At 33.6% G+C, this 10,370-nt stretch overlaps 1 protein-coding gene across 1 annotated transcript in view; it reads right to left on the bottom strand.

The window, feature by feature from the left end:
• Window positions 1-10,370, bottom strand: part of UBE2U (ubiquitin conjugating enzyme E2 U) — a 73,993-nt gene that overhangs the window by 52,720 nt on the left and 10,903 nt on the right. The window contains exons 2-3 of the mRNA XM_082358875.1: window positions 9,691-9,772; window positions 8,597-8,689 (exon numbers count right to left, since the gene is read on the bottom strand). Of these exons, the coding sequence (XP_082215001.1) occupies window positions 8,597-8,689; window positions 9,691-9,772 (175 nt within the window). The remainder of the gene's footprint in view (window positions 1-8,596; window positions 8,690-9,690; window positions 9,773-10,370) is intronic.

The following is a 10,370-nucleotide window of genomic DNA, read 5'->3' on the forward strand; positions in this document are numbered from 1 at the left end:
CACACACAGACACACACGTGTGTGTGTGTGTGTGTGTGTGTGTGTAGTTTTTGGGTTTTTTTATTAAATAGAATTATATTTTACATTTTATTCTTCAAAGTATTTTTTCATTTAATAGTAAATTGTCAACGTATTTCTGGACATGTTTATTCAAAAAATATTTGAGCACTAACAATATGCCAGGTAGTGAAGATTCTAGGGCACAAGAATGACCAAAGAGTAAAGTCTTCATATATCTTCCTTGCTATGTTTAAAAGCAATGTATATAGCTGTAAGATATTTCACTTAAAAATTCCTATATTAATGGACATTGGAGTTATTTCTCTTTTCCCTATTTCTAACATTGTTGCTGGAAACAAAATCTTTATTAATTAAATATTAATAAGAATACTAAGCATATTCTTTATATAGATACCTAAAGTCTCCACCCCAAAACTATTAGAACTAGTAAATGAATTCGGCAAGTTTGCAGGATAAAAGATTAATATACAGAAATCTATTGCATTTCTATACACTGATGATGTAAATATCAGAAAGAGAAAGTAAAAAAGAAAAAAAATCCCATTTAAAATAGCAGCAAGAAAAACCCCTAGAAATAAATTTAACCAAAGAGGTAAAGGACCAATACCCTGAAAACTATGAAACACTGACGAAGGAAAATGAAGATGATTCAAAGAAATGGAACAATATCCCATGCCCTTGGATTGCAAGAATTAATATTGTTAAAATGGCCATACTACCCAAAGCAATCTACAGATTTAATGCAATCCCTATCAAAATACCCTGGACATTTTTCACAGAACTAGAACAAATAATCCTAAAATTCATATGGAGCCACAAAGCAATCTTGAGAAAAAAGAACAAAGCTGGAAGGATAACCCTCCCAGACTTTAGGCTATACTAGAAAGCTATAGTAATCAAAACATCATGGTATTGACACAAAAACAGACACATAAATCAATGGAACAGAACAGAGAGCCCAAAAATAAATCCAGGCACTATGGTCAATTCATCTATAACAAAGGAGGCAAGAATATACAATGAAGAAAAGGCAGTTTCTTCAACAAGTGGTGCTGGGAAAACTGGGTAGCCACATGCAAAACAATGAGATTAGAACATTCCCTCACACCATATACAAATTAAATTCAAGATGGTTTAAAGAGCTAAATGTAAGACCAGAAACTGTAAAACTCCTAGAACATAGGTGGAATACTCTTTGAAATAAATTATAGTAATATTTTCTTGGATCAGTCTCCTAAGGCAAAAGAAATAAGAGCAAAAATAAACAAATGGGACCTAATTAAACTTAAAAGCTTTTGCATAGCAAAGGAAACACTGACAAAATGAAAAGACAACCTACGGAATCAGAGAAAATATTTGCAAATGATGTTACCAACAAGGGGTTGATACCTACAATATACAAACAGTTCACACGATTCAATATCAAAAACAAACAAAGCAATCAAAAAATGGGCAGAAGACCTGAACAGACATCTTTTCAAAGAAGACATACAAATGGCTAACAGGCACATGAAAAGATGTTCAAATCACTAATTATTAGAGAAATGCAAATCAAAACAACAAGATATCACCTCACATCTGTCAGAATGGCTATCATCAAGTCTACAAATCACAAATGTTGGCAAGGATGTGGAGAAAAAGGAACCTTTATACACTGTTGGTGGGAATGTAAATTGGTACAGCCATTATGGAAAACAGTACGAAGTTTCCTCACAAAACTAAAAACAGACCTACCATATGATCCAGCAATTCTACTCCTGGGTATATATCCAGAAAAAATGAAAACACTAATTCAAAAAGATACACGCACTCCAATATTCACAGCAGCACTATTTACAATAGCCAAGATACAGAAGCAATCCAAGTGTCCATCAACAGCCTCACCCACCAGGGCGTGGACACCAGAAACAAGAAAACAATGATGCAGCAGCCTGCGGAACTGAGTCCACAAATGCAAGTCAGAAACTACCCTGGGACCAGCTGGTCCCTGGCCCTTGGAAAACAAGAGGGGAGTGTACTTCTGGGATACAAAGGACATCCCTTACAGAGGGCCACTTTTCCAAGGTCGAGAAACATAACCAACCTTCCACATACATAAAAATAGAAATAGAAATTTAGACAAAATGAGACAGCAGAGGAAGAGGTTCCAGATGAAAGCAAAAGATAAAACCCCAGAAGAAGAATTAAGTGACATGGAGATAGGCAATCTACGCAAGGAAGAGTTCAGAGTAATGATCACAAACACGATCCAAGAGCTCAGGAAAAGAATGGATGCACAGAGTGAGAAGTTACAGGAAGGTTTTAACAAAGAATTAGAAAATATAAAGAACAGCCAAGAAGAATACAATATTGTATTGAAGAATACAATAACTGAAATGGAAAATACACTAGAAGGAATCAATAGCAGAATAAATGAGGCAGAAGAACAGATAAGTGAGCTGGAAGACAGACTGGTGGAAATCACTGCCACAGAACAGAATAAAGAAAAAAGAATGAAAAGAAATGAGGACAGTTTAAGAGACCTCTAGAACAATGTCAAACGCACCAACATTCGCATTATAGGGGTCCTAGAAGAAGAGAGAGAATAAGGGACTGAGAAAATATTTGAAGAGATAGCAACTGAAAACTTCCCTAATATGGGAAAGGAAACAGCACTCAAGTCCAGGAAGCACAGAGGCCCATACAGGATTAACTCAAGGAGAAATACACCAAGACACATAGTAATCAAACTGACCAAAATTAAAGATAAAGAGAAAATATTAAAAGCAACAAGGGAATCCCCATAAGGTTATGAGCTGACTGTTCAGCAGAAACTCTGCAGGCCAGAAGGGAGTGGCACAATATATTTAAAGTGTTGAAAGGGGAAAACCTACAACAAAGAATACTCTACCCAGCAAGGCTCTTGTTCAGATTTGACTGAGAAATCAAAAGTTTTACAGACAAGCAAAAGCTAAAAGAATTCAGTACCACCAAACCAGGTTTAAAACAAATCCTAAAGAAACTTCTCTAGGTGGAAAAGAAAAGACCACAACTAGAAACAAGAAAATTACAAAATGGGAAAGCTCACCCATAAAAGCAAACATACAGTAAAGATAGGAAATCATCCACACACAAATATGATCTCTAAACTAGTAATCATGAGAGAAGAAGAGTACAAATGCAAGATATTTGAAATGCATTTGAAATTAGGAGATCAGCAACTTAAAATAATCATGTATATGTATAGAATGCTATATCAAAACCTCATGGAACCACAAACCAAAAATCTATAATATATATATATACAAAAAATAAGATAACCAAACATAACACTAAAGATAATCAAATCACAAGGGAAGAGAACAAAAGAAGAAAGAAAATAAAGAACACGGTCCTATTGTATAGCACTGGGAACTATATTCAATATCTTGTGATAAACCATAATAGAAAACAGTAAGCAAAAGAATATATAAATGCATAACTGAATAATTTTGCTGTAAAGCAGAAATTAACACAACATTTAAATCAACTATACTTCAATAAAATATTTTAAAAAAAGAGTAAAGGAAGAAAGAAGACCTATAAAAACAAATGCAAAACAATTAACAAAATGACAATAAGAACATACATACTGACAATTACCTTAAATGTAAATGGATTAAATGCTCCAGCCAAAAGACACAGACTGGCTGAATGGGTACAAAAACAAGACTCAAATATATGCTGTCTATAAGACACTCACTTCAGATCTAGGGACTCATACAGACTGAAAATGAGGGGATGGAAAAAGGAATTCCATGCAAATGGAAATCAAAAGAAAGTTGGAGTTGCAATACTTATATCAGACAAAATAGACTTTAAAATAAAGACTGTTATAAGAGACAAAGAAGGACAGTACATAATGACCAAAGGAACAATCCAAGAAGAAGATATAACAATTGTATATATATATATGCATCCAACACAGGAGCACCTCAATATATAAGGCAAATGTTAACAGACATAAAAGGAGAACTTGACAGTAACATAATAATAGTGGGAGAGCTTAACACCCCACTTACATAAATGGACAGATCATCCAGATAGAAAATCAATAAGGAAACACAGGCCTTAAATGACACATTAGGCCGATGGACTTAATTGATATTTATAGAGCATTCCATCTGAAAGCAGCAGAATACACAGTCTTTTCAAGTACACATGGAACCATCTCCAGGATAGATCACTTGCTGGGGCACAAAGCAAGTCTTGGTAAATTTAAGAAAACTGAAATCATATCAAGCATCTTTTTCGACCAGAAGACTATGAGATTAGAAATCAACTACAAGAAAATAACTTCAAAAAAACATAAACATGTGGAGGCTAAACAATATTCTACTAAACAACCAATGGATCACCGAAGAAAACAAAGAGGAAATCAAAAAAGTACCTAGAGACAAATGAAAACGAAAACACAATGATCCAAAACCTATGGAATGTAGCAAAAACAGTTCTAAGAGGGAAATTTACAGTGATACAACCTGAGCTCAGGAAACAAGAAAAATCTCAAATAAACAACCTAACCTTACACCTAAAGCAGCTAAAGAAAGAAGAACAAACAAAACCCGAAATTAGCAGAAGGAAAGAAATCATAAAGATCAGAGCAGAAATAAATGGAATAGTAACTAAGAAAACAGTAGAAAAGATCAATGAAACTAAAATCTGGTTCTTTGAAAAGATAAACAAAATGGATAAACCTTTAGTCAGACTCATAAGGAAAAAAGGGAGAGGGCCCAAATCAATAAAATCAGAAAAGAAAAAGGAGAAGTTACAACCGACAGCACAGCAATACAAAGCACCATAAGAGACTACTACAAGCAACTATACGCCAATAAAATGGACAACCTAGAAGAAACATACAAATCTTAGAAAGGTACGATCTCCCAAGACTGAACCAGGAAGAAATAGAAAATATGAATAGACCAATTACAAGTACTGAAATTGAAACTGTGACTTAAAAACTCCCAACAAACAAAAGTCCAGGACCAGATGGCTTCACAGGCGAAGTCTATTAAACACTTACAGAAGAGTTAACACCTTTCCTTTTGAAACTATTCCAAAAGTTGCAGAGGAAGGAACACTTCCAAACTCATTCTATGAGGCCACCATCACTGTGACACCAAAACCAGGCAAAGATTTCACAAAAAAAGAAAATTACAGGCCAATATCACTGATGAACCTAGATGCAAAAATCCTTAGCAAAATACTGGCAAATTGAATCCAACAATACATTATAAAGATTATACACACTGGATCAAGTGGGATTTATCCCAGGGATGCAAGGATTTTTCAATACCCACAAATCATTCAGTGTGATACACCACATCAACAAATTGAAGAATAAAAACCATATAATCATATCAATAGATGCAGAAAAAGCTTTTGATAAAATTCAACATCGAATTATGATAAAAACTCTCCATAAAGTGGGCATAGAGGGAACCTACCTCAACATAATAATGGCCATATATAACAAACCCACAGCTAACATCATACTCAGCCATGAAAAGCTGAAAGCATTTCCTCTAAGATCAGGAACAAGACAAGGATGTCCACTCTCGCCACTTTTAGTCAACATAGTTTTGGAAGTTCTAGCCACGACAATCAGAGAAGAAAAAGAAATAAAAGGAATACAAATTGGAAAAGAAGAAGTAAAACTGTCAGTGTTTGCAGATGACATGATGCTATACACAAAAAATCCTAAAGACACTACCAGAAAACTACTAGAGCTCATCAATGAATTCAGTAAAGTTGCAGGATACAAAATGTATACTCCAAAATCTGTTGCATTTCTATTCACTAACAATGAAATATCAGAGAGAAGCTAAGGAAATAATCCCATTTACCATCACATCAAAAAGGATAAAATACCTAGGAATAAACCTACCTAAGGAGGCAAAAGACCTGTACTCTGAAAACTATAAGACGCTGATGAAAGAAATTGAAGATGACACAAACAGATGTGTTCTTGGACTGCAAGAATCAATGCTGTCAAAATGACTATACTACCCAAGGCAGTCTACAGATTTAATGCAATCCCTATCAAATTACTAATGGCATTTTTCACAGAACTAGAACAAAAAATTTTTAAATTTGTATGGAAACACAAGAGACCCCAAATAGCCAAAGCAATCTTGAGAAAGAAAAACAGAGGTGGAGGAATCAGGCTCCCTGACTTCAGACTATACTACAAAGCTACAATCATCAAAACAGTATCAGACTGGCCCAAAAACAGAAATACAGATCAGTGGAACAGGATAGAAAGCCCAGAAATAAACCCACACACATATGGTCAATTAATCTATGACAAAGGAGTCAAGAATATACAATGGAGAAAAGATAGTCTCTTCAATAAGTGGTGCTTGGAAAACTGGACAGCTACATGTAAAAGAATCAAATTAGAACACTCTCTAACACCATACACAAAAATAAAGTCAAAATGGATTAAAGACCTAATGTAAAACTGGATACTCTAAAACTCCTAGAGGAAAACATAGGCAGAATACTCTTTGACATAAATCTCAGCAATATCTTTTTGGATCTGTCTTCTAGAGTAATGAAAATAAAAACAAAAATAAACAAATGGGACCTAATTAAACTTAAAGGCTTTTGCACAGCAAAGGAAACCATAAGCAAAACAAAAAGAGAACCTACAGAATGGGAGAAAATTTTGCAAATGATGTGAGCAAAAAGGGATTAATCATAAAAGTATACAAACAGCTCTACAGTTCAACATCAAAAAAACAAACAACCCAATCAAAAAATGGGCATGAGATCTAAATAGACAGTTCTCCAAAGAAGACTTATATATGGCCAACACGCACATGAAAACTGCTCCACATTGCTAATTATTAGAGTTATGCAAATCAAAGCTACGTTGAGGTATCGCCTCACACCAGTCAGAATGACCATCATGAAAAAGTGTACAAACAATAAATGCTGGAGAAGGTGTGGAGAAAATGGAGCCCTCCTACACTGTTGTTGGGAATGTACATTGATACAGCAACTATGGAGAAATGTATGCTGCTTCCTTAAAAAACTAAAAATAGAGCTACCATATGACCCTGTAATCCCACTCCTGGGCATATACCCAGAGAAAACTATAATTCAAAAAGATACATGCACCCCAATGTTCACTGCAGCACTATTTACAATAGCCAAGACATTGAAGTAACCTAAATGTCCATCAAGAGATGAATGGATAAGAAAAAAAAAAAAAAAAAAGAGATGAATGGATAAAGAAGATGTGGCATACATATACAATAGAATACTACTCAGCCATTAAAAAAGAATGAAATAATGCCATTTGCAGCAACATGGATGGACCTAGAGATCATCATACTACGTGAAGTAAGCAAGACAGAGAAAGACAAATATCATATGATATCACTTATATGTGGAATCTTAAAAAAAAATGGTACAAATGAACTTATATTCAAAACAGAAATAGACCCATAGACATAGAAAACAAACTTATAGTTACCAAAAGGGAAAGCAGGGGGAGGGACAAATTAGGCATTTGGGATTAACATATACACACTACTGTATATAAAACAGATAACCAACAAGGACCTACCATATAGTGCAGAGAACTATATTCGATATTTTGTAATAACATATAAGGGAAAAGAATCTGAAAAAGACTACATATATAACAGAAACACTTTACTGTACACCTGAAACTAACACAAAATTGTAAATCAACTATACTTAAATACAAAAAAAAACCACACTAAAAAAAAAAAGTGCTTGTTTATAACCGTTGTCCATTCTTCTGTTGCTTTCTGTTTTTTCTTACTGATCCACAAGTGGTCTTTACATATTATAAATATTCTATTTTATGCATTGCAAATATTTTCCCTCTGTTTGCAAAAGTCAGTGTATTTTTATCTCTGGTTATAATGTTGTTAGCTATAGAGAAGTCTTAAAAAGTTTATGTAGTTTAATGTGTCATGCTTTTCTCATGGTTTCTAGGATTTGTTGTTTTTAGAAAAGCCTTCCTCACCACACCCATAAAAGTTCTATTAGATTTTCTTTTTAGCATTAAAATTTTTTGCATTTGTAATCGATCAAGAATTTACTTCGCATATGACTTGAAGTAGCAATCTAACTTATTTCTTTCTAAAATGTTAATTTGTCTGTGCATTATTTTTATAGTAAAATATTAGATCCAACTAAAATATTGAACAATACAGGAATTAAGTTTATCATTCAGTCATTAAAAATTATATTTTGAAGAATGTTTAATATTGCAGAAATAAACGTATTATGTCATTTTAAGTAAAAATATATAAAACTTTGTGTAATAACTCAACTATGTAGATAAAATGCATACATAGAAGAAGGAAATAAATTTGGTTAAATATAGAGAAGAGTATCTCTCTGAATTAGGATTCAGGTGATAATTTTTTTCTGCCTTTTAATATTTTCCCCTATAAGCATGCTTACTTTTATAATCGTAACAAAGTAATTAAAAAGAAACATTATTAAACACTAACAAAGAACAAGGTTAATGGGGACAGAACCCGTGATGATAAAAATTTCATTTGTTCCTTACCATTTGGATGAAAAGGAATTGTTCTAAATTTCACAACCGGAGGGACAAAATTATACTCCGATGTAAAATTTATTCTCAGTTGGAAGAATGATCCTGTGATACAAAAAGAAACATTTTCACTGAAGTGTCATGTTGAACTGATTAACTGTAACCTAACACTGAAGTTTATTCCTACAGTTGAGCCTCCCCAAGGTCCCTAGAGTTTTATTGTATTAATAAGTAAATTGGATTATAGGATGCCTAGACTCCTCTAGATGGTGTAATAGACTCCTCACAATCTAATTCCATGTTTTCAGCCACATTCCCACCAGTCCTTTCTACCCACTGACTCTGTCCCCCTAACACCCGGCCCCTTCACTGTGTATCTCATCTTTACTGAACTCACTGCTCCAGAACCCTCTCTTGCCACCTCATGTAAGGCTGTTTACTCTGCCTGGATTTCCTTCTGATTCTAAACCTGGTGAATTCTCACACATTCTTTAGGACCCAACTCAAGTGCCACTTCCTTGGGAAGCTGTTCCTGACTCTCCAAGGCAAAATTAACTAATCACTGCCTCCTCGGTATTCCATTCAAAATCCATAATAGAACATGTTATATTTTATTGTAATTATCCACTTACATGTTTTTCTCCCCTACCTCACTAAACAAATATATCTTGTTAATCCGCAACTGTAAGAGTGTGTGGTCATTAAAGTTTATAGTGGCCTAGTCTGCTTGAGAATTTGATTTATGGAAATTAGTGGGAAAATCATAGAGGAAAAACATGAGACATAATTGTGGGATTTTTCTGCCAATAGGCATTCTGTTAGCTATTCTCTGATTTCATGGAAGACTGTTAGATGATATTCTCAATTGATATGCTTTCCTGTGTGTGCTTCTTAAAAACATGGTAACATTAAGATTGGGCATAAAGAAAAATTCAAACCTGAAATTTCCATCCATGTTGACAAATGGCAAAAAATTAAGCCATATAATGAAAAAATTACATGTAAATACTTTAGGAATTCTAGAAAATTTATACAATGCAACCTTAAAGAAAATAGGCTAATAATACAGACTTTTAAAAAAGTAAATTGGTTTTGAAAGCACAAACCATGCCAAACTGTATTCTGTAGACCTTCAATATCAACTTCCCATTGCATCATATCTTCACTTACAGGAAAGCCAGTAATACCCTTTAATTAAGAAAAATTAAAGCAGAAAAAAGATTAAATATTTATTGCAGCTTGGAAAATCAGATATTAGATTACAATGAATTCCAAAAGCTCTATGTTTTCTTTTTCTGATAAATATTTTTTATTTTGGGAAGGTGTTATATATTGCCTTATTACACAGAAGTTAAGATAGAGTCCAGAAAACATGTGCAATAGCAAATTTTAAATAAATCCGTAGTGTGCAAATCACAAGTGGGACGGTAAGGTCAAGACTAGAATGTGTGGCTTATGTAAGACAATAGACAATGTAAGACTCAAATTCAAAATGAAAGAAATAGTTGGAAAGCATGCATTTCTTCAAAGATTTTAAAAACCATATGGATGCTATATAAGGCATGAACTAAAAAAATTTTCATTAAGAAAAACACAACTCTAAAATTACGCTCATATATAAAAATAAAATATTCCTACACTTGAGGTATTATTCCAAAGGAGGGACAAGAATGTATTTCATAGAATAAGGTTATTGGTTATGCTGAGGAATACACTTAAATATAGTCAATAAATACTTCTGAGCAACCACATAGTTATTAAGTATGTTAAGTGCTAGTCTGGATAA

Source organism: Balaenoptera borealis (assembly GCF_965194805.1).
Source record: "Balaenoptera borealis genome assembly, chromosome: 1".
Classification (NCBI taxonomy): domain Eukaryota; kingdom Metazoa; phylum Chordata; class Mammalia; order Artiodactyla; family Balaenopteridae; genus Balaenoptera; species Balaenoptera borealis.